Genomic DNA, 25,190 nt, shown 5'->3' with positions numbered 1-25,190 from the left:
ACTTTTATGATGTCATAGCCCCGCCTCTCATGCACCTTATGCCTGAGGGTGTCCTGTTTTTGTGTCTATATTTTCCACACCGTGCCAAAGCTTTATGCGCCTTGTTTCCTGTTTTAGGTGTATTTTTGTGGCAGTGTTGCAGCGCCTCATACAGGCTTGGCCTGGTTGCTACAGTGTTTTGTTTTTGATGTTTCCATGTGCATGAAGACATTTCTTTTGAAACACTTAAATTTTTACAAGGATAATTTTAGAAATGTGTGGACAAGGACAATATTTTCTTGTATGTTTGGAACTCCAGACTAGAACCAAAAGATCAGGGATTGTGTCACATTTGTTAGAATTTTATCCTTAAGTTTTAAAAAAGTTTGTTTCATAATCAACCAGAAGCTAGCTGTGTGCTTAGTTTTGTTATTTCTTTTAGCAAGTTAGTGAACAGTTGATTTCTGTGGTCACTAGAGTTATCGTTGTATTTTTGGAGTTTATGGAATATTTTTTGTCCTAAATGTTAGTTTGAATGAAGTTTTCATTTCAGCCAACAGACAAACAATTGTTCTTGTTATTGATTCGGTGAAAAAAAATAAATGTTGAAAAAGCTGATCTGGTCGTTTAAAACCGCTGCATCAAACAAGAGGTGAAATCGTGTGTTTCAGTGAGCAGAGATTAAGTGTTAATCTTTTTTAATCTTTACAAATTGACTATTTTCTGAAGGAGCAGGATTTCAGAGATCTTCTCATCCTTGATGCATCTTAAGGGAAGAGAAGATGTTGCTGTGAATCATTAGTCCTGAATCCAAAATGAAATGATTAGATTTTACTTTCTTCAGAGTTGCTGTGCTGCTTTGAGCCTATCCTCCTGCAGCAGGAGGTCTCACGTCTCCCTCTTCAGAAATTATTAAAGGGACTCCAGTAAAACGCACTTTCATGAACCCCTGTTTGTCCCAACGGAGTTTTTACTGAGAAGGCACTTCAAATATTTGCACCTTTAGATGGTGAAATACAGCCACAACCTTTAGACTCATACTTTTCTTCCATCCATCCTTTCTTTCTTTTGTCCGTTTGTCCGTGTACGTTGTGAGCCCGATAACTTGAAAAACAGGCGAGGTAACGGTGTCCATCTTAGTGTGTGGCTGCATCTAGTCGAAAACTGAGTTGTCACGTCAGAATCCAATATGACTCTATATATGTGTAACTTGAAAAATAACCAACTTCCTTTTTGGTGTGTCTGTCTATGAGTAAGAATGTTTCCATTAGAAAATTGGGTTGCTACATTAAAATCCAAGATGGCGGCCACCATATATACAGTAGTCCCTCACTTATCGCAGGGGTTACGTTCCAGACACCGTAGCAATAGGTGTAAATCTGCGAAGTAGGGACGTTCTATTTATTTGAGTATTTATTAGGGCTGGACGATATGGCCAAAACTTTTATCACGATATATTTCTTAATTTTGGTCGATACCTATATAATTCAATATCAATATAAACAATATAAAAGCCTCCGAAAAACTGTACAAATTGTACAAATAAATTAATGTTCACCTTTTTTTTGTATTTAGCCTTCAAAAAAACCCATTGAAATCACCATCAAATAAATATAAAACTCAACTTTGTCAATATTAATAGTTTTAACTTTAAACAGCAACATAACTTCACAACCCACGCAGCATGTGTTTCTCTTTTGATACAGCTGGGAGTGTTGTTTCAGGGACACGTTGGCTCAAACTTTGTTGTGCTTCATCTTCTGACTCTCAGCAGATTCTATCGAGTGGAACAAGTTAGATGTGTTCCCACCGCTAGTTGGAACAACTCTCCGGCACATTTTACAGCACACCGACTGAAACCTGCAGTGTATCTTGTATCGGATCTTGGATAGCCGAACCACTTCCACACCGCCGAATTAGTCTTTCCTCTCTTATCAGTTATGTCATCTGCTTTCTGTTCGCTTGTGAAAGCTTGTTCAGTCACATTCTGACGGTCATGGGCACTCATTTTGAAGTGAAAACTTAACGTGCATTGGAGATTAGCCTAGCCTGCTACCGCTAACGCCTTCTGGACTCGAGCTCTGTGTAACATCTACGTCACCACGCACTTACGTAGTTGTGTCGCACCGTTTTCTGTTCGGGTTGAAACTGAAGCGGCCGCTTCAACCCGAACAGAAAAAGAAATGTGTCGGTGAAACGCTGTAATCGTATCGAACTATTGAAAATGTGCTTAAAACTCATATCACCATTATTGAATAAAAGTATATCGAGGCATATATCGATATCGAATTGTTGTCCAGCCCTAGTATTTATATATATATTTTAAGGCTTTATAAACTCTTCCCATACTCTTGCAATGTTTTTAACAATGTTTTAAAACTCACTAAAAGAGCGCAGAGAAAGAAAGCAGACAGACTGATGCTACGGTTACTGAGCCAATCAGCTCCAGGGGGCGGACTGGCCATCGGGAGCACGTTGACATTTCCTAGTTGTGGGTATCTGCCTCACTAAAGCTCCCACAGCAGCGATGGGGAAAGACAGACCCCACTCTGCCACCTCCTTTCTCTTTCTGAGGCTGTCTGTCACAGGTTGTGCGCCCGCCTGTTGTGTTTGTCCGCTCTGCTGTGACCAACATCCTCAGAAAGAGAAAGGAGGGGGCCCCTGAGCGGGTCAGGCCACCGGGAAACAATGTGTACAATCTTATGTTGAAAACCCACGTAAGAGTGAGTCCATGAAAGTCGGACCATGAAGTATTGAGGGACTACTGTATATGTAAACTGGCCACTCCTATCATTTGAGGAAATTATGCTTTCTAATTTTTATGTTGCTTAAAAGTATAGTTTCATAGTTTCAATGATTGGGGTATCCCCCTTGTGGTGGTTAAAATTGCTCCCTTTGCTCACCAGTATCTGCTCTGCATCTTACAGCAATGGGGTACAACGGAGTAGCACTTGTTTATATGAGACATTTACAACTGAAACTACAACTTTTGTAGCTCTGACCGTAAAATGAAACATTTTGTAAATTATATATTGATGCGTTAAGACTTGTTTGAAATTAAATGTGTTTTTGCATAAATGCAATTTAAGCAGCATCAAAGTTGTTGTTTTTTCTCCCTTTGTCATCTTATTTCTGACAAGAAATAAACACATCAACACAGTTGAGACAAACAATGTTTAAAAGTCATAAATTGTTACTTTTACTCATCTGTGACGAGTCAAGCCAAGAAAGACAATAAATTTGATCAGAGACAGAAATGAGTAAAACTACTATATTTCCAGTTAACCAGTCAAGCAACCTCCAAAAACTTAAAATGTCTGACCTGAAGTATTGGTGTTTGGTTGATTAATTTAAAATCCCTGAGCCAAACTGAGGCGAGTCAATTCCAAGTGGTTACCTAGAAGTCTGCTGCCCTTCCTGTTCTGTTTCACCTTTCATCCAAAAGGCTTCTACAGTTCTGATCATGTTTGGGTTAATGCTTGTTGATGGTTTCATGGTGCCCTGAATGTTGCAGAAAGAACTTTGACGCTGCTGGATGACGTTTCATTGCAATAATTCTTTAATTAAATGATAAAAAGATTTATATCATGCTGCTTCCTTCAGCTTTTCCAGAAACACAACTGGCTTTTTAGCTGATTTTGCATGTCCCAACCTTCCAGCTGCACCGGCTGGAACACGATCTCTGATTCATCTGGTTATAATATGTATGCATAACTCAAACTTGTGCTTAATGAGCTCTTTGTCTCCACAGAAAAAGCCACTTATCGCCACCAGCCTGATCGTGGCCGTGTCTCTTTTTGTGGTGGTGGTGAACTACTCGGAGAAACCGTACTTCCTCCTGCAGCCTGTGTTCGGTGAGGCGTTCAGCAGCCACTGGATGTTCTCCAAGCAGCCCTACAAGGCCTTCAAACCTCACCTAGGCTACGTCAGCGTCCCCAAACAGGAGGTGAGGGTCAAAAGCTTCTCGGCAAACATATTTTATCAGATGGAGCATCAAATTCACAAACTGCAGTTCTTGTTTTATCCAGCTGGTCATCTTGTTTTAAATAAATTAAATCTCAACATGATCCCAGTTTTGATTAAAATACATTAAAACAGGGTACACTTTAGGGCTGAGGTCTGCAATCATCAAACATCTACATGCTTGTAAAACAATTTTTTAAAAACATTTATTTTACTTTTTTTTTTTTTTTGCGGACCCCCAAGCACTGGCTCGCGAACCCCCGGGGGTCCAGGTGCCCCAGTTTGAGATCCGCTGACTTAATTAATGTTTCTAGAATTAAAGCAAAAATTCACACAGGCTTGCAGAGTTCAATGTTTCAGTTTTTTAAATTGGTAAAAATTACATATATTTGTCCTTCTTTACGTGAATCTGGTATTTTATTGCATCTTAAAATGTAAAAATAAAAATAAATATCAACAATCATGAGATATTTTTAGTTTTGCATCATCCTACTGACTGGAAATGCCCCTTCCAACAGAGCTGGAGTGGCCCATGGGCCACCAGTTGATGATCACAGTTGATGCAGGCTTTGCAGTTCTGGACATCATTTTATTGAGTGAGCAAAGGACCAGAAATGACTCTTTGGATCGTAGATGTTGCAGACCCCTGCTTTAGGGCAAAGCTACAATCTGACTGACATGCTGCTACTGACTTTAGAAAAACGTATTCGTAACACTCAAGAAGCTGAAGTCAAGGCTTTAAAACAGCCGCTCACAAACCTACATCCATGTTTTATCCACAGCCTTATTGCAAACGACAATAAAAGTGACTTGGAATCATGATAACAGCACTAAGTGGAGAGGTTGACCTGTTTGCTGAGAATATTTAATTTAGACAAAATATAATTGCATTAAAATGCATTAAACTTGCTTGAAACATTTATTTACTTACCCGCAACATTATATCTAAAGTTGTAAAGGAAACAGTGACACATTTGGAGCACAGAGTCTGAGTGATGTCTACACTTCAATGACAGCGTTATCATTGGAGCGTTGGCTTTTATGTCCCAAACATTAACAGGATGTTGTTGCTTTAAAAAAGGTGTTTTTTTCTCAGTTCTTATCAAAAATTCAGTTTGAAGATAAAAGCAGAACCGTCTCATGTTTCACAGCAGACCATTTAGATTTGTTAAAAAGTATAAAAGTTCTTCTAGCGGGTCCAGTGTGTCGGATCTGAAACATCCGTTTGATGTTTTTTGTGTGAATAATTATTTTTCTAAACCAAACCACCTTGTCTGTGATACTCCTACCTTCAGCCAGCCCTGTAAATAAGACAATTTGTGGAAATTGATACATCAAAGCTGTTTAAGCATGGAACCATGTGTTTTTATTGTGCGTTCAGTAGGTGTTGAGTGGCAACATACAGACAGATAAATTGATTGATACCCTTTCATAATAATAAAACACACACACAATCACACAATGGTAAATGGACTGTACTTATATAGCACCTTTCTATCTTATTTCAAGATACTCAAAGCGCTTCACTCTACAATCTGTGCCTCATTTATTCATACAGCACTCTACTAGATCACTACAAAGCTAATTGAACAAATCATTCTAAAGAGACTAATCAGAACTTTATCACATTCAAACACCGATGGGACACACATCGGAGGCGATGGAGGGGTTCAGTGTCTTGCCCAGGGACACTTCAGCATGTGACTGCTGGTGGATTTGAACCCCCAACTCTCACATTGAAGGACGACTGCTCTACCCACTCAGCCACAGCCGCCCCAACACAACTGATGGGACCGGCCTAAAAACTCCAGTTTTGTCTTATAAGTCAAAGAACTCGTGGAGCTTGTCAACGTACATTTTGGTGGATTTCTGTCATTAGTGGAGCCTCCTGGGTCCATGGAGCTTATCATGATTCAAAATTCAATTCAATTCAATTCAATTCAAAAATACTTTATTAATCCCAGAGGGAAATTATTTTGTTGCTGTAACTCGTTATCCTCGTTTCATTAAGAGATGTTATAGATACTGATGGCTGTAGGCAGGAAGGATCTCTTGTAAAGGTCCATCTCACAGTGGATCCTAAGAAACTGGCTGCAGATGCCGTCCGATCCGTCCACCCAGACTCGGCTGGCCTCCTGGTTCCCCTGGACTGTAGGACCGCTTGAATGCTGGGCAGAACTCCTCCCAGAGCGATGGCCACTCCTCCCAGAAGTCTGCCGATCTCCTCATAGCTGCGGACAGCCAACTGTAGGTGCTGAGGGACGATCCTGTTCTTCCGCTGTCGTGAGCCATGTTTCCTGCTAGTTCCAGGATCTCAGTGGTCAGGTACTCGAGCACAGCTGGCAGGTAGATGGGAATGCGTCCATAGAACATCCTTTTCAACTCATTTGAGAGTTGGGGCCATAGTTGAGATATTATTTCAGCTTTGATGTGATGAATGGTGTGATCAGAAAGTCACGTACCTTGACCTTTGAGTTCAGCTTGAATGTTTTTGAATGATTTCTTTGGTTCTATTTTTATCATTCCCACAATCAACCTGGGGTTACATTTCCTCTTGCGTCCATGTGCTAAGAGGTTGGCTACAGTCCCATGAGCTTTATGCCTTTTAACGTTATAAGTAGGGCTTAATTTGTAAACTGATCAATGCTGGAATGCAAACAGTGGGTGGGCCGGTGTGAAATTTTTTTATAAAGTAGATGCAATTTCCTGCATTTTGGTGTATTTTAACGGGTTGTTAAACATCTATGTTTACCTATATTTGTAAACACTCTTCTTCTGTCAAGCATCCAACCCCCCCCTTACTTGACGGTTCCGAGCCCGACACTGTCCCTGCTCGTTGTTGTCCGACTCCACATGTGAAACCTCCAGGCGCCTGTCTGCGGCTGCCTGTGGACTCCTGCCCGTGTACGACTGCCTGGTTAGCTCAGCACTCAACCCCACCACTCTTTTAGAGGCGGAGATTTTTTTAAGAGTATACATGGAAAAGCTCCTTGAAGGGGCAGCTCGTTTGCTGTGGCTGTTGTGTTTAAAATGAATGTTTATGTAATTAGTTTCAGTTTACATATCCAATATAAGATTTATTCATTCACGGCAGTTATATTTGTTCATAAATTTATTATTAGTAAGCCTGAGAGTTACCAGATCCAAGCCGGATCGTAGCAAATTGTTATCAGAACGCACCCTGTCAAAATAAGAGTTCCCGGATCCTGTTCCGACAGGATCGGGCTCACTTGAAGTCCTGGTTATGTGTATGGGCTTTAACACCTCAGGCTCTTAGTTTGAAGGTGCCTCAAATTCAGATTAATGCACATTGTCGTCTTGTGCCTTTGGAGACTTTCATGCTCACAACGAGGGCCCAGAGGCAATCATGCAATACAACATTCTGTACGTGTGCACCTCCCTCTGCCTTCAAACGAGCCTGCTCCCTCTCTTTCTGAAGATTATGCACGTCAGTGGGAAAGACATGCAGCTTCTGCAGAATGACACCTTTTTGTTTCAGATTCTTTCTTCTATATGACGCACCAAAAAGGCGCTGATTGACTTTAACACAAGTATCACAAGTGTGCTGCGTGTTCTTCAAGTTTTCCATAAAAGCACGAGAGGAGCTGTGGACACCAGGTGAAGGTCATATTGTGATTTCAAGTGGCTTTGAGCTTCTGGTAAGAACACAACACCTGGAGAAGCTTGTATATTTCTCTTAATCTCACCTGCTGCACAGTGAGGTGTCAGTTCAAGTACTACAAACCCCTCATGAGCATGTTTTATGCATAAAGCTGCCTGGTCTTTTCTGTTTTGATTGAGTCTGCCTCTGAGTGTGATGTATTGTTCTTCTCAGCTTTGAGGAGGAATATAAAACATTGGTTTTGCAGCACTTTATATTCATGCCTCTGGTTCATCACACACACCGAGCAGAAGCTCACCGGTTTTATTAGGACACTTAAAAAGACATTATAAACAACATGAAAGAAAGTCGTTTTGATTTTAGATTTGGTTGAAATGAATAAAACGTTTATTTGATGCTGGACTGTTCTGCTCCAACGTTTATTTCACGCTCGCCGCCGAATGCAAAGAGAGCCCTCAGCCAGTTTTACTGTTATCGAGCTAAGATTTGATGTGGTAGTAGCTGAGAGTGATCCTCACCCCTCACTCTGAGCTCTACTCACTGCATTATAAAACTCTGACAGTAACTCTTTAACTCAGTCCTGTTTGTCTGTAAGCAAAATATCTTATAATCCACGTGGCAAAATTCAGTACAATCGTCAGAACGTCGTCATTGGATGAATATTGGTGTTCAGTAGTCCCTCGTTTATTGCGGGGATCCGTACCCTGAAGACCCACGATAAGTGAAAAACTGCGAAGTAGGAATAGTAGTACAAGTAGTAAGTAGTAGTTTATTTTAGTATTTATAGCACAGAATGTCATTATTTCAGCCCTCTGCCTCGGTTGCTGTCTGCCGCCTGCAAGCGCTCTCGGACACGCCCACTTCTCGGCTTTGCACAGAGATCAGCTGATCAGCTGCATGAGGAAGCTTATCCTGCAGTGTGGGCTGCACAAAGGCGCAGCAGGTACTAAATAATTTAAAATAATTCATTTTAAATAAAAATCCATGCTGTCCATCAATCAGCCATTTGTGCGTCATGTTCAATTGTACTTTGAAAAAACGCGATAGAGCGAGTCTGCGAAAAACGAACGGTGAAGTAGTGAGGGACTGCTGTGTTCCTTTACAAATGATGCAGTCTGATTGATAAAGTCCGTGTTTCAAGATCATTGCATTTTGTCATAAACGTTAAGAACATTTTGTTCTCGTGAACTCAAGGGTACAATGATTTCTTGCAATAAAGAATGTTCTGTTCTGTTGATTAATAAATCTTATGACCCATCGTTCTGACTCAGTGGGGCAGGCTTTGACCGTGATGCTCACTCACCCACAGCTGGGCTTCCTGGAACCTGACTGGTTTGTGGGTTGGAGCTGGTACACATTAGGATCCTAAAGAATAACTCTTGTTTTTGTGTCTCTTCCGCTGCAGATTACTCAGACTCTCAAACTCTTCAGACCATCTGACCTGCACTGTTCCTCGTCCTTTTATTGCCCCCGAGACGTTTCTGTCTGTCCTGTGTTTTCTGCACCTTCCTGTGTTTTTTTCTCTTCCTCGAGTTTCTGCTCCTGCACACACCTGTCCTGAGTCCCAATCACTCCAGGTGTTTCCCACTCTGTCTCATTAGTGTCTGTATTTAGTCTGTGTGTTTTCACTCCTCTGGTATCCAGGCATTATCTGTCCCTTCCACAGTTTCATGGTCTGGTCTGCTCTTTGTGTCATCTCCTTCTTGTCAGTGGGGTTTTTGGCTGCTCCGTCAGCACTTTGTTTTTGTTTATTGTAAAATAAATGATCATTATTTTACACTCGAGTCCTCCTGCCTCTGCCTGCACGTGGGTTCAACCCTAAACCACCAGATCATGCCAGTCCCCTGTCATGGAGTGAAAAGAGGGAATTGGAGATACCCTCCCTCCCTCCGTCCGTCCGTCCATCTGAGCATAATAGATAATGTAAAAAATAAGCAACTGGCCAACTTCATTTTTGGTGTGTGGCTGTATCTAGATATAAGGTTCCTTTAGAAAATTGATGAAAAATATGCTTTCTAATTTTTTATTATTTAAAAACAAGGTTCTTTATTGTCATTCTCATCTCATGTGGTACATGAGGTGGAACAAAATTGTGTACTCAGGGTCCCAGTTACATCCCAACATAGCACAAATATGCAGTATAAATAGAAACAGCATACAAGGATCTAAGATATATGCTAAACCCTAATAATGTAAAATAATATGGTGTATTAAACAGCAGCCTGAACATGAGTCTGTATGAGTCTGATGGGTATGAATACAGCAGCTTAAAGGCAAGAGATCAGCAGCATGGATAAAGTGTCATATCATCAATTAAAGTGGTGTTACAGTGGTTATTCTAGTTAGGGATTTATGCGTCTTAACAGCTTCAGGGTAAATGTATAATGGGTGGGTGTAGATTAAAAAAGGGCACCCCTTGGCTCCGCCATTGCATTTGGTGACGGTTAAAATGTCTCTCTCCTTGTCAAAAATGGGTTTAACTCACTTAATTTTACAGATACAGAGTTAAAACTTGACATTGTAGCTTTGAGTCATTAACACAAACTCTGAACTCATCTATTCATTCAATCTTTATTTAGACAGGTTAATCCCACTGAGCCTCGAGGACTCATTTACAAGAGAGACCTGATTTTAACGGCGTGATGACAACAGTGGACAACAAAAGACAATCATAAAGGATGCATACAAATTTAATTATTTTTTTAACAAGTGAAAATAAAATGGTAATTAAAAGGAAAAGTAACAAAAAAAAAAACAACTATAACAGCTATATGCAAGGAGGTGCAGGATACAATCTAGCTGTTTTTTAATCTAATGAGATTTTAGTTTAAAACTTCCATATATGAGTTTAAGGAGTACGAGACCTTTATCTGCACATTAATTTATCATGTTTAAAGCGTTTTAATGGGCGTCAAGGTCAAGTTTACACCTCAGTGCTCTAATTCAGTGGTGGCCGTGTCCCGGGCTTTAAGCCTGTTGTTTTCACTCTAGCCCACGTTATTTTGAACACGCTCGTGCATTCAGATTGGGGGCTTTGCTCAGAAGATGTTTTTTTTATTAGTCAGAGATTTACTGGGATTGTAAAAGTGCACTCAGGTTGTGATTACTGCATGCCACTCTGAAGCAGTTTGGTCTTTTAACTGTGAAACAGATGAATCCCAGCGAAGGAGAGGACGTCGGTACGTTAACCAAGATTTGTCTTAACTAGACTCCACTGCGGGCTGCGTTAAATTCATTCCAGGAGGACTTTAAGCACTTATTTATATGATAATGATGGCTGATGTTTGTTTTTGTGTTGATTTAAAATCCCCTTTAAGTGAATCCCCAGTCTGCAGAAGGTAAATGCCTTGCTCAGAGGCTCCCCAGGGCAGGTCTCATATGCAGTTTATCCAGCCAGTATTCCCTGCAGAAATCAGCCAATCTGCAAGTGCTGAAAGGCGTGATGGAGTTATGAGCCGGGCAGGGGCGAGCGTTGGATGATGGATGAGCTGCTGACAGCTCAAGGTGGCCACGTTGTGCGTCTCAGCCTCTCGACGACGGGAGAACGACCAGCCCAGTTGTCGGGATCATTTCATAACCCCTGATTGAATCCATATATGAGAGGGAGAAATCCACAGCAGGAGAAACACTCGGCCGGAGTCATTTTTCTGCAGAAATCTGCCCCACGAGGAGGAAAATCAGCACTTTTGTTTTCTTTTACTTTCATTCTAAGACGTTGATCTTTTGTAAACACGACGATGAGTGCAGATAAAACAAACTGGGATTTTTTTTGTGAGGGATTTTGTTTGCACAATAAAACTTTTTAAATGTTTGTTCACATTTCCTGACGGAAGGCAATAAAAGCTTTGTCTTCAAGTCCGTGACACTGCGCTAATTCTTTATTCAATAAATAATAATCAAAGCTTAGTCGCAGCACAACAGTTGTTTTAGTTGTAGCTTTGTCATTCAATTAAGACATTTCTTGATTTATGTATGAATTCCTCACTTTGATGGGAGCTGAGAGCTTAAGATTTATTATAAATCCATTTCCTTTGTAAGAATAAAAAAAACATACATATACTATGATTAATGACAGTAATTCTTTGCTTCTCTTCTCTGAGTGGCTGCAGATGAAACCTCATATTCAGCCTCGTGTTTTAATAAAATGATTTTAATCTGAGTTAGCTCTGGGCAACAGGACATCAATCTTATGAAATGAAAAACTTACAGTTCTGTGACTCCTCAGTCAACTCTTTGATGAAAAATAATTACGAAAAGTATTTTTTTGTATTCTTATCATAAAACGACCTCGCCAAAGCATCCACTGGTCCATTTTTTAACCCTCTTTCCTAATCATGGGGGAGCTGGTGTCTTTCTCCAGCAGTCACTGTGCGAGAGGTGGGGGACACCCTGGACAGGTCTCCAGTCCATCACAGGGACACCTGGGCAGGTCTCAGTCCATCACAAGGACAACTGAACAGGTCTCAGTCCATCACAGGGACACCTGGGCAGGTCTCCAGTCCATCACAGGGACACCTGGGCAGGTCTCAGTCCATCACAGGGACACCTGGACAGGTCTCCAGTCCATCACAGGGACACCTGGACAGGTCTCCAGTCCATCACAGGGACACCTGGACAGGTCTCAGTCCATCACAGGGACACCTGGACAGGTCTCATTCCATCATACGGACACCTGGACAGGTCTCATTCCATCACAGGGACACCTGGACAGGTCTCAGTCCATCACAGGGACACATGGACAGGTCTCAGTCCATCACAGGGACACCTGGACAGGTCTCAGTCCATCACAGAGGCACCTGGACAGGTTTCATTCCATCACAGGGACACCTGGAGACAAATGAGACAAACAACCATTCACTCTCTCACACCTTAAGAGTTACTGTTTACCTAACATGCATGTTTTTGGTCTGTGGGAGGAAACACGTGTGCACAAGGAGAACATGTAAACTCCACACAGAGAGGCCAGGAGGCAATCTTGTAACAACAGCTCTAACCGCTTCTCCACCGTACCGCCTAGCCAAAATATCCCTTCAAGTAAAAGTTTAGCACAGTTGAAGAACTGCATGTTGCCTGCTTTATTTCACATCAGCCTCACATTTAGAAAACGGGCCATGACTCGTGACCCGATTCTCAGCTGTTTCTGCATCAAACTCCAGCTCAACATTTGTTACTGGGCAGATTTTAATGGGGAAACAAAAAGTTGTTTTTGGGGTCATTTCAAGTCAATATGGCTGCCACAGCTCTTAGACGACACAGAAATGCCTCCTGTACTGAGCAAAAATTTATTGTGGTTGTAACTGAGTCTTTCATAACATACTTTGAATCAACTCTATCGTCTGTTAGCAAAATATCTCATGAGCTAATGGACAGATTTTACCCAAACACTCAAAATGTTCATTAGATTTACATCTAAAAACATTAACTTTCTGTGTTTACCCAACTTAAAATGGCCGCCACAGCTAACCGACATTAACCAACACATAACTGGTAAATGGACTATTTATACAGCACCGTTCTGTCTTATCAAGACACTCAAAGTGCTTTACAACACAATCTGTGTCCTCATTTACCCATTCATACAGCACTCTACTAGATCTCTACAAAAACTAATCAGAGCTTTATCACATTAATACACCGATGGGACACACATCAGAGGCAATGAGGGGTTCAGTGTCTTGCCCAGGGACACTTCAGCATGTGACTACTGGTGGAATTGAACCCTCAACTCTTGCATTGGAGGACGACTGCTCTAACCTTTCTGCCACAGCTGCCCCATAAATGTGAACCGGCATTTCTGGATTCAAATCAATGACATGACAGTTCCTGTCCCACAAGGTTCTTAAGGTCAAGATTTTTGACCTTAGACTTAGTTTTTGACATGGGCCTAGTCCACTACAAATGGCTATAAGTGTGTCGAATGTACAACTCAGCATATTACATAGAATTGTGCATAATGTTATTAACAAAGACTGACCAAAACTTTTTTTTTTTTTATAATGCCGACATCAAACTCGGAGTTGAATGGCAGCATGTGTAGCTATTTGCGTTTCACATTTTTTATTTAAACTTTACTGATTGTACGCTTCATGATGAAGGCCAGATGTCGAAGCGTGTTGGTCAGTTGATGAAGTTGTTTTCTTTGTTTTGCTGAGTCTGGACTACCTCACATGCATATTTATCCACAAGCTCATTATCATTTACGGCTAATTACCCAGCAGCGCTGTCCCTTTGCATGTTGGGGTCAGGCTGTATTTAAGATGGATACCTCTCACAAACTTTTCTTTTTTTGCACTTTCAGCTTTTCAAGTGATGGAAAATGTTCAGGCATTGTTCTAAAGCTGTAGGAGCAGGAGATAAGGCACTGCAGCGTTTCACAATGTGATAAATTTAGGTCCTCCAGGGTCTCTGTTCTAATTAACTGTCTTTCCTGAGGCTGTATTTTATGAACTGTTGCACGGCCGCGTTAAAGCGGCACTGATAGAAACTGAAGGAACTGTTGGATTGCCTTTTCTTTAATTAGAACGCTAAACTTAAAGCTTTGAATCAAGTGAAAAACTTTACTTCTGACAAACGTGAGTTAAAAAAAACACATTTTTGGTCATAATTCTTTAATTCTTTTTATCACACGAAGCAACCACTCACATTATACTAAAAATATACGTTTGAAGACGTGAACTTGTTGTTTATGCCTTGTGGAATATTTCTTTTGAAAATTTTTATTCCTCTTTTTCTGGATGTAAATCGCCTTTTTGGATGATTACCTCCTCTGGTATCAGATGCTGTGCAGCTGGATGGATTTTTATCAAAACTTTTTATTTTTGGACATTTGTTATGATGCGTAACCATGGCAACATGGTGTTTGTTTACAACTGGGAGCAGCTGATTAACGTCTCAAAAGCTCAAATAATATCTCAACTACAGCCCCAAATCCCACATGAGTTGAAAAAGAGGTGCCATGGATGCATTCCCGTCTACCTGGCGGTGGTACTCAAGTATCTTATCGCTGAGATCCTGGAGCTGACAGGAAGCGTGGCTCCTGACAACAAGAAGACCAGGATCATCCCTCGACACTTGCAGCTGGCTGTCCGCAAAGATGAGGAGTTCAACAAGCTGCTGGGAGGAGTGACCATCGCTCAAGGAGGAGTTCTGCCCAACATGCAGGTGGTCTTGCTGCCCAAGAAGACCGAGAAGGACTAGTCTGAATAGAAGGATCAACATCTGCAATGGTTTCTTCAGATCCGCTGTAAGACAGACTGCTACAAGAGATCCTTCCTGCCCACAGCCATCAGCATCTAGAACAACTCTTTAATGAAACCAGTATGATGAGTTACAACAACATTTAATTTCCCTTTGGGATTAATGAAGTATTTTTAATTGAATTGAATTTAAATAACTGAAAAGTTTATTCTTCAGTCTCTGAACAGTTGCTTTGGTTTTGCTATAAAACAAATAAATAGCCAAACTTTTCTGGTTTGAAAGTATACCGTCTGCTTCTCTGTAGCCAACACTGATTTTGAAAGCAAAATGAAAAACCTCTTCCTTTCTGTGTTGTAGCCCCTGAAGCTGAGCTGTGAGCTGTGCAGCATCGTTTCCAGCTCTGGTCAGATGCTGGGTCAGGCTGTCGGCCCGCAGATCGACCGCTCTCCCTGCATTTGGCGGATGAACAACGCTCCCACGCGGGGGTTTGAGAACGACGTCGGCCGGCAGACCACTCTCAGGGTGGTCTCCCACACCAGCGTCCCTCTGCTGCTGCAGAAGCCTCAGTACTTCTTCGGACAGAGCAACGACACCGTCTACGTGGTTTGGGGACCGCTGCGGAACATGAGAAAGGACGGGAAGGGCATTGTTTACAACATGCTGCGCCAGGCGTCTGAGAACTACCCCCACGCTCGAATCTACGTCACCACAGAGGACAGGATGAACTACTGTGACATGGTCTTCAAGAAGGAGACGGGAAAGGACAGGTGAGCCTAACATCTAACGTCAACACAGAATTTCACTTTTGTCTCTCAAACAGCTGTTTTGAATATTGATCTTGTAGATGCAGATTATCCAGTTTTGTCCGTGTCTGTGTGTTTGTTTGTTTGTGGCACTATCAAAAATGTTATAAAATATTGAAGGGATTTTTGTGACCTTTCACAAAGTAATTACAGGATGAACATTTAAAACCAGCTACCACAGCTAGGTAACAATATCCAACACAAAAAATTACAATAACTTTTTTTTTTTTACAAAACTAAATCGGCTGTGGTAGTAGCTGGGAGTCATCCTCAACAGACTTTCTGAGCACAGCATAATTTCCAACATTTGACTAAAATGACAAACTGTCCCTTCTCAGCTCGAGATGATTTTCTCCCTTTTTGCAAAGCAAAGAGGCGCTGTTAGAAATACCATCCATTAGTGCATGTTGGGAGCAGAATAAGTTGAAAAATAAGTGCCTTTTATTGTGGTGTGTGAACATCTACATGCAAGAAAGGTCAATGTTGAAAATTGGGTTGCCACGTCAAAATCCAAGATGGCCGCCACATGTAAATCAGCCACCCCAATTATTTGAGAAAAGTATGCTTTCTAGTTTTTATATTGTTTAAAAGTATAATTTTCTCAAATGATTGGGGTGGCCAAAGATTAATCTACGGTGGCCAAGGCCACCATTGACCACCCATTGGCGCCGTCTTTGTGCCTGGTCGGTGGTGGTGGATAAAATTGTTTTCTCCAATTGCCAGGATCCATCAAGCTGTGCTGCCTCGTGCAAGCAAAAAAATTAAAATAAATAAAATTACTTCTGCTCTTCTACACAGTGAAACTCCTGCCCATTTGAATATCTTGCACCAAAAACATTTAGGTTTACTTGCATTCCCTGTTCACTTCCAGTCCAGACAAACACTCAGCTTGAAAAGTACAATTATTATTACTAAAACTACAACAACAAAAAATTCTACTAAAACTTCAAGTACTATTCAAGTACCTCAGTGATGGGGTACATCAACGTACCACTTGTTGTACATTATAAAACTGGCATGAAAGAATTGTTAGGTCTTTAATTTTCTTTGATTTTTATCCTTTTCCTGAGCTTTTATCAACCTAACTTTGCCTCTGAGGAGCCTTAACATGACAGAGGGGGGTATTTTTATAAAAAGAGTTTTTAACAAGAGCCTCAGAGGGAAAGTGATCAGCTAAATGTCGATCTGGGGAAAAGTTCAGTTAATTAGGTAGCATGGCTTTGGCAGCTTTTCTAAGACGTAGCTGCTTCCATATCTTGACATTCCTGCAGAAACAAGAACGCAGATCAATACAAGCATTGTTTTTGTGCGATTTATCATCATCATTTGTAGGTGACATTTTGCGACAGCGTGTATTGTAAAACTGCACCCCGTACCTTAAAGACAGAACCCACCAGGTTTTTCCTGTTTCTAATATTTCCCCGGAGAGAATTACAGGTTAATGACTGAGAACGAGGCTGCAGGCGGTTGTGTAGGGTAAAGCTCATTTCTGCAGAGCTCTGCGCTCCTGCATGTCATAAAAATCTCTCTTAACTTCTTAAGAGGATTAAAATGTTTGGCGTTAGGCGTAGCATCCATTCTATTTGTGCTCCATTGTGCGGCTCTTATTCGGGATGGCAGGGTTAACACAGAATTTCTTGTTGAGCATCCATCTTGGCTCAGCCGTGCAGAATGAGGTGTGGGATTAGGATGGGATGCTCCGGGAGAGGAATCTCATGACGGGAAATAATGCTCCTGGATAAGATGCAGGGCTTCGATCAATGCTGATTGGTAACACAGACCTGTCTCGAGGTGCAACAACGAACCCCATTGAATGAATGTGATTAGGTCTGTCGCGATAAACAATAAATCAATTAATCTCATGATAAATGAAACTTATCGACCTCATTTTCATTTATCGGCTTTATCGTTTCTTCATGTCTCTCTCTCTACTGAAGACACTGGATGACAAAAGGCTCAACTCCCTTTCTCTTTTCTCTTTAAAATCCATTTAACCATCCAAAATATCATTTTTGGATTGTTAAAAGCAGCTAAGCTGAGAAGCTAAGCTATGAGCTAAGCTAATAAGTCGACCTTGGGGAAAAAACCTCTGTCTTGTCGAAGCTCCAAAATTCACTGTTGAAATCCGTGTCTTCGTGTAAAAAGTTGTTTTTCTCTGCAAAAAGAAGCTGAGAAATTGTTTACTGATTTTTAATTAAAAGCTTTGTGTGAAAAATGCTATGCTAAAGAGCTCAAACTACACCGAGCGTCCGCCATTTTGAGAACTGATAAAGAGGAAGGAGAGACAGCCCATGTCACATCAAGGGGCCTCCCTCCCATTTTTCTTAAAGAGACACGCTGCTCGCTCTCTCACTATCCATTCATCAGTTCAAACAGTCTTATACTCCCATCTGGAGGTCAAAATAAGGTACTGCACTCAAAACAAATTAACATTTCTTCTTAAATTTGACAATAATTACTAATTATTGTCAAGTTTCAAACAATATTATCGTTTATCGCAATAATTTCTGAGACAATTAATCACCCAGCAAAATGTATCGTGACAGGCCTATATGTTATAAAGTTGTTATTCTCAACTGTTGTCTCAAACTTGGCTGCAGAAATACAAGTGTCCATGGAAACAATTTTAAATTATCTAAAGCAGAGAGTATTTGAATGTAATCAGGAGAGAAAGTGGGCTAATACAGTGTGATTCATCCCTGCAGCTTTTTGTTACCTATAGCCTCATACAGTCTTTGAGCACTTTCACTGCAGCAGCTCTTCCACTTTTACCCGGTAATTTGTGTGTATTTGTGCGTTCACTGTCAGCGCTCGCTGCATGGTACTTGGGAAAAGATGGAACAGTGATCAACACAACTCTAATTATCTACACGACGACTCAGCTTCCACTTGCTTGATCAAGAGGAGCGCAGCGCAGAGCCGAGCGAGTCTCCAGCAGACCTTGTAACCGGCTGTCAGGCTGCGATTCAAGCGGCCTGTCAGGAAACTGTCATTTCTGCACCGAGCTGAGGAATTAAAGTCTGGAAGAATTAAACGAGGGGTTATCGTGATCTAGAAGTGCAGAGCAGTACAGCTGATTTAAGTCAGGAACAGGTGCAAAGGAAGGAAACTACTTCTGCATCAGCAGCAGAGCGATGCTCAGATTGAAGAGGAAGCTGAAAAGCTTTGAAACCGTAGCAGACCCAGTTTCCAAGATGTCTTGATCAATTTTTTTTTGTTCCCAACACAGATCCGAATTATTCAAAAATAGAAATTGCGACTCAATCTGACACTTGCTTTATTGAGCATGTTTTACAGCACAACCAGGGAGATTATAAAACCGCAGATTATGTGTAATCTGTTAGCGCTGGAAGTTTAGTCATTTTTATGTTGGCTAATGGCGATGAACAGTTTTTGATGCCAACAGTTAATACCAAAGATTTAAGTAAAAATGTGATGCAATGTGCACTGTTCAGAGTATGTGTTGGGGATAAAGCTCAGCTACTACCACACCAAATCTTTGCTTCACATCTGTAAAACCTGACAAATTACAGCTATTTTTGTTTTGGCTAAAGTCAGTTAACTGTGGCAGCCATCTTAAATTGGACTGACCTAAAGTGTCAATGAGCTGTAAACATTCATCCAATGATTAATTAAAATATATACATTGTTTTTCTATTTTAGGGTTTTTGGCTAACAGACAAACAAAGTTAATGCTAATTTTGATTACAAAAAATAAAACTAGCACCTTAGCACTCAACCTATGTGTTGATTATGACTCATCTACAATCACATTACATTTTAGCCAGCTCACTATCTGTAAAATTGAAAAATACACAGACTTGGGAAAAAACATTATTTCCTTTAACAGTAGGTGATAAAACAATAGTTCAGATCTTTCAGTGGAGTTGTAAAGTTTTTTTTTTTATGTAGCCATGGATTAGAGCTGTCATTTCTAACCCGAACCTGGAGACTGGCCCCGCCCGACACAGACTGGGATCAGGCCGGACATAATAATGTGCGGGCCGGGTCTTTACTCAGCCGTGTACGTCCGCCGACTGTTAATAACTACCGTATTTTTTTGCTATAGAATCACGTTTTTTTGCATAATTTGCATGCCCTGCGACTTATATGCTGAAGGGACTTATTTATGGATTTTTCCCAATCCTAATAAACCAATTTTTGTCTGACAGTTTTCATTCATTCTGGCATGGAAAATATTGAACACTAACATTTTCAGCCGCTAGATGGCATTCGAATAGTATGACATGCCGTTGTGTCATGTAATAGATAAAAGTGGCTATTAATGACACAATCAGCTTGCCACAGTCTGCTACCGTCGTCCAGCTCACCTGGAGAAACTGTCAAATCAGTTTCATTTCGCTGCGCCGCCCCAGTGAAATGCAGCTGATTTGACCATTGAAGTGCATTTATTAAGTAAAAGTTAAACTGAGACACACCTTTGCTATAAAGTTGAGCAAGCAAATAATTGTTTTTAGGTGTTTATCTTGTTAAATTTCAAAGAAACGCTCAGCGACTTGTCCCTCTGCGCGTTCCTGCTTCTGTATATTGGTTTTTGAAATGCAGCTGATTTGACCGTCAAAGTGCAAATTTATTAAGGAAATGTTAGACTGAGACGCACCTTTACTATAATTTTGAGCAAACAAATAATTGTTTTTAAGTGTTAATCTTGTTTAATTCTTGTTAAAGTCCTCCCGTGCACACTCCCGCATTCGCCATTTGGCAGCCAATCGATTTTTGGCACAACACTGGCCCACATTTCCTGATTGTCAGCGGTGACGTGTAATAGATGCGACGTATACGGCGAAGCAACGTATTTATGGATTTTTCCACTTTATTGGACATTTTTGGACTGATGCAACTTATTGGGCGGTGTGACATGTACGGTGGAAAATATTAGCATTCAAAGCTTAATTAAAAATGTCGGGGTTTGTTTCGGCTTCGGACCTGTAATTACTGTTAATTCGTTGGGTCGGGTGGGGTTCGCAAATAATGGCTACGGGCTGGGGCCGGGTCGGGTCTGATTTTTTGGGCCCGAATGCAACTCTACCTTGGATCTCACTGAGAATCACCTCTCGGTTTCTCTGATGGCACAAAACATTCACTGGCAGCAAAAACATAAACGGTTCAGAAGAAAGAAAAAGTACTGTTCTGTTGATGACTCAGCTGCTGAGGCTGAAGCATCTTGGTGACCTTCGGTGTTCTGATCCGGTTAGAAACAGTTATCCTTCTCCACTCTGCCCTCATCCAAACTAATAATGATCCCATAGAAGCAATAAACAGGAAATTCAGTTGATTTACTGTGCAGGAGACAAAATAATGAAGAGTGGTGGATGTAAACGTATTTGACAGCCACCTATGCTTCATGTAGCCGTTGTCTGCAGCAGGAAGTTGTTTGGGCCGAGTCTCCCCCGTTATCAGCTCTGTCTCCGGAGCTGCAGTCCCTGGCTGTCGGAGCGTATCGGGACGGCCCTGTTAGTGGCGAGAGATAACGGACCTTACAAAGACACAGGACTTAAATCATGCTGTCACTTTACAGGGCTGCCACCAGGGCCTGTGACCGGGGGTCTCTGTCATACCAACAGCCTGTGTTCATCCTCGCTTTGTGTGGCCGTCTGCTGGACCGTAGCTGCTTCTGACACCTTTATTTCTGTTTCTTCAGCCTCAAATGTAAAACAGCATTTAAAGAATCTAGGTCGGACTCTTTCATTGAGAACGTTGTTAATTTAGTTTTTCTCAGCTGCAGAATTGGCCCCATTGCAGCTTTTAACGGTACTTCAGGAACTTCACGACTTCGGGACTTTTAATTACCAGCCAAGGATTTGTAGCTCCTCTGCAGATGGTTCAAAATGCTGCAGTCTGATGTTTAACGAGGAAAAAGGCGCAGCTGCTTCAGTGCTGGGCTCACAGTAATGGCTCCCTGTTCAACTCAAATTCACTTTCAAACTCTAGTTATTGCCAAAAGGCGAAGGCAAACAACAATAATTTATTATTTTTTTTGTATGGAGTGTGTGTATGTGTTTCTGTTTGTTACCAAAATATCTCATAAACTGCAGGAGAACTTTTAAGGAAACCTTCAGAATGTATTTATTGGTTGTACCCTTCCATCAGCTAATAAATATTAGCCAACACAGAAATGATCCTTTATACATATTGCATGATAAAGCATATCAAAGACAAGGTTAGACAAAAATGGTTGTCATTATGTCCCTTTTGGTTATAAGATTATTTTATTTTAACACTTTGGCATAAAAGGTGAAGTGAGTTATGCATCCCTTCAAGGAACTTTAGGTCTTTAATATTTAAAGTGTTTGCAACATTGATTTAATGCACTTTTCCATCCATCCAAACATCCATCCATTTTCTTTACCCGCTTATTCAATTTCGGGTCACGGGGGTCGCCGGTGCCCATGTCCAGCAATCACTGTGCGAGGGGCGGGGTACACCCTGGACGGGTCGCATGTCCATCACAGGGCCACATAGAGACAAACGAGACAAACAACCATTCACTCTCTCACTCACACCTAGGGACAATTTAGAGTTACCAATCAGTCTAACATGCATGTTTTTGGACTGTGGGAGGAAACCGGAGCACCCGGAGAAAACCCATGCATGCACAGAGAGAACATGCAAACTCCACCCAGAAAGGCCCCTGGACCGGGGTTTGAACCAGGGACTTGCTCGCTGAGAGGCAGCAGCTCTACCAGTTGCGCCACTGATGCACTTTTCCTCATAAAATAATTTCCACGGTTTGCAGCTTCAAAAGTCAACTCTGTTTTGCTTCATTCAGGCCAAAGTTTGTCTCAGAGCATTCATGTAATAATAGCATCTTATTTATGGGGTGAATGCTTGTAACTGGTGTGAAATGATCCCATTAAACGAAGCCATTGGTAACTCTTTGTCATGGTTAGCCCTGTGGTCTGCGTGGTGGCTCATCGGGTCGAAGTCGGTCAATGCAGAGACACAGAAAAGTCATTGTTCTGTTTTGTCTTCATGTGACCCCCGTTCAGTCTTCTCTGAAGGTTTTTTGCATTTATGCTGTAATGATTTCATAACGCTTGAGTGATAGCAGCACAGTTATTTGAGTTAGTCAGTGAATTTAGTTAAGTATGCCAATAAAGTCAATTTTTTTTAGACTTTTGTCGCTGTCGCTGAGCAAAGAGGGAAAATTGGAAATTCCGTTCGTCCGTTCATGTTGTGAACGAGTTAACTTGAAAAACAAGTGAGGTACCAACTTCCATTTTGTTGTGTGGCTGCAACTAGACGTAAGAAAGTTTTTTTTTTTTTTTCAAAAATGGGTAGCCATGTCAAAGTTCAAGATGGCTGCCACCATGTATATATGTTTATTAATTTATTAACCTTTATTTAACCAGGCAAATCCCACTGAGATCACCTCCCTTGCAAAAAATGTAAACCAGCCACCCCAATCATTTGAACAAATTGTGCTTTCTAGTTTTTCCATCCATCCATCCATCCATCCATCCATCCATCCATCCATCCATCCATCTATTCATCAGCAGCAGCTTGAGCAGGGAAGTCCAGACATCTCTTTCCACAGCCACCTCTTCCAGTTCTTCTAGGAGGACCCCAAGGTGTTTCCAGGCCAACCGAGAGACATATTCTCTCCAGCATGTCCTGGGTCTTCCTCGGGGTCTCCTCCCAGTCGGACATGCCCGAACCACCTCCCTAGGGAGGCGTCCAGGGAGCATCCTTACCAGATGCCCGAACCACCTCAACTGGCTCCTCTCGATGTGGAGGAGCAGCGTTTCTACTCCGAGTCTCTCCCAGATAACTGAACTTCTCACCCTGTCTCTAAGAGAGAGTCCAGCTACCCCATGGAGGAAACTCATTTAAACCACCTGTATCCACAGAGCTTGTGACCCATGTGAGGGTAGGAACGTAGACCGACCGGTAAACAGAGAGCTTTGCCTTACAGCTCAGCTCCCTCTTCACCACAACGGACCGGTACAGAATCCACAATACTGCAGACGCTGCACCAATCCGTCTGTCAATCTCACTCTCCATTCTTCCCTCACTCATGAACAAAAGATTCTAGTTTTTGTATTGCTTAAAAGTGTAGTTTCCTCAAATGCTTGGGGTGGTCGAAGATTAACCTGTGATGGTCTAGGACACCATTGGCCCCCTCTGGTTCCACCATTGTGCCTGGTTGAGGATGCAATTTCTTCCTCTACTCGTCAGGATCAGGACTCGGCACCACCTCGGTCAGGAAAAACAAACAAATCTGTTCTTCTACACAGTGTAACTCCTCCACACTTGAATATTTTGCATCAAAAACATGAAGGTTTAATTACATTCCCTGTTCAATTCCAGCCCAGAAAAACACTCGTCTTGAAAACTACAAACATTCACTATTCAAACCTTTCAGTGACGGGGGACATCAGCGTACCTCTTGTTGTAAGTTCACTTATCGTTTTTAACTTAATTTGTAAATTTTGTACTTTTACAAACCAAAATGTTCAGTCTGTTGAAACTGAATCCTAGCAGTTTGATAATTACCGTAAACTGAAGTTGATAGGAAGAGCAATCTGTGATTAATTAATTCTCCCAGTATGATGAGCTACAACAGCTTTAATCCAGACGGGTGATGCAACAAACGCTGCTTGTCTTGTTGCGTCACATTTTGCGCTCGGAAGTCCTAATTCTTCAGTTCTGTGCTGTGAGTTGTTTAGTTCTTCTGTAGTAGGAACTTTTCTTCCTTTTTTTTAAATAACATTTGTCATGGTAAATTTATCAGTGTGGATGTTAGTGTAATCAAACAAAGTTTTTCTGCCAGCAGAGAAGTGATGCAGGTAGACGAGACCCGACGCCCGCAGCATAAAAAGCTCTAAATACATTTTCTGCTCCGTTCTGCTTCGCCTGAATAAACTCCACAAAGTCTTGCATCACGTCAAGTATCAGGTCAGCCTCTTCTGAAAAGTCTTATTAGATTAAACGTTTGTGTAGCTTCAGAAAATACTCCCAGAAAGTTCACAACACAAAGCTCCACAGCGTGTCGACATCTATTAAAGGCACGTGCATGTGCACGAGTGACTCCAGTACACGTACATGACAGCTTAATGTGTTTAAGAGGTTTATTTGTCATATAGATCATTACATTATGTTTGTTTGAGTATATGAGTGTGATTATATACAATAGACGAAAAACAGGTTGATGTAATTTGAGACAAAATCATTGAAGCTGTGGTAACTGACAGAAAATAAAGTTTTACTGCAAAAAAAACCTGGTACAGAGTATAAACTATCAGCTGCTCTGATGTCAACACAGTGCTCAAATACTGGAATAAACTCTAAATGATAATTATAAATCATGACTCTGCAAAAATCACCATTTTTACTAAAAATGACTTCATCACTATGAAGAGTTTCATATATAAAAAACAGGAGCATTCATCCATCATCCATCCATCCATCATCCACCCTTCATCCAGCCATCATCCATCCATCCATACTTCATCCAGCCATCATCCATCCATCCCTCATCCTTCCATCATCTAGCCATCTTTCCATCCATCATCCATCCATCCATCCATCTTTCCATCCATCCATCCATCCAGCCATCATCCATCCATCCATCCATCCATCCATCCATCCATCCATCCATCCAT

At 41.4% G+C, this 25,190-nt stretch overlaps 1 protein-coding gene across 1 annotated transcript in view; it reads left to right on the top strand.

Annotated features, from left to right (window-relative positions):
• The window catches only part of st6galnac3 (ST6 (alpha-N-acetyl-neuraminyl-2,3-beta-galactosyl-1,3)-N-acetylgalactosaminide alpha-2,6-sialyltransferase 3), a 102,891-nt gene that overhangs the window by 32,326 nt on the left and 45,375 nt on the right, over window positions 1-25,190 (top strand). Inside the window, exons 2-3 of the mRNA XM_037681885.1 lie at window positions 3,731-3,925; window positions 15,119-15,528. Coding sequence (XP_037537813.1) covers window positions 3,731-3,925; window positions 15,119-15,528 — 605 coding nt within the window. The remainder of the gene's footprint in view (window positions 1-3,730; window positions 3,926-15,118; window positions 15,529-25,190) is intronic.

Source organism: Nematolebias whitei, chromosome 9 (genome assembly GCF_014905685.2).
Source record: "Nematolebias whitei isolate Nwh7 chromosome 9, NemWhi1, whole genome shotgun sequence".
NCBI lineage: Eukaryota > Metazoa > Chordata > Actinopteri > Cyprinodontiformes > Rivulidae > Nematolebias > Nematolebias whitei.
The sequence above is the reverse complement of the archived record's forward strand: the minus strand, read 5'-3'. Positions and strand labels throughout refer to the sequence as shown.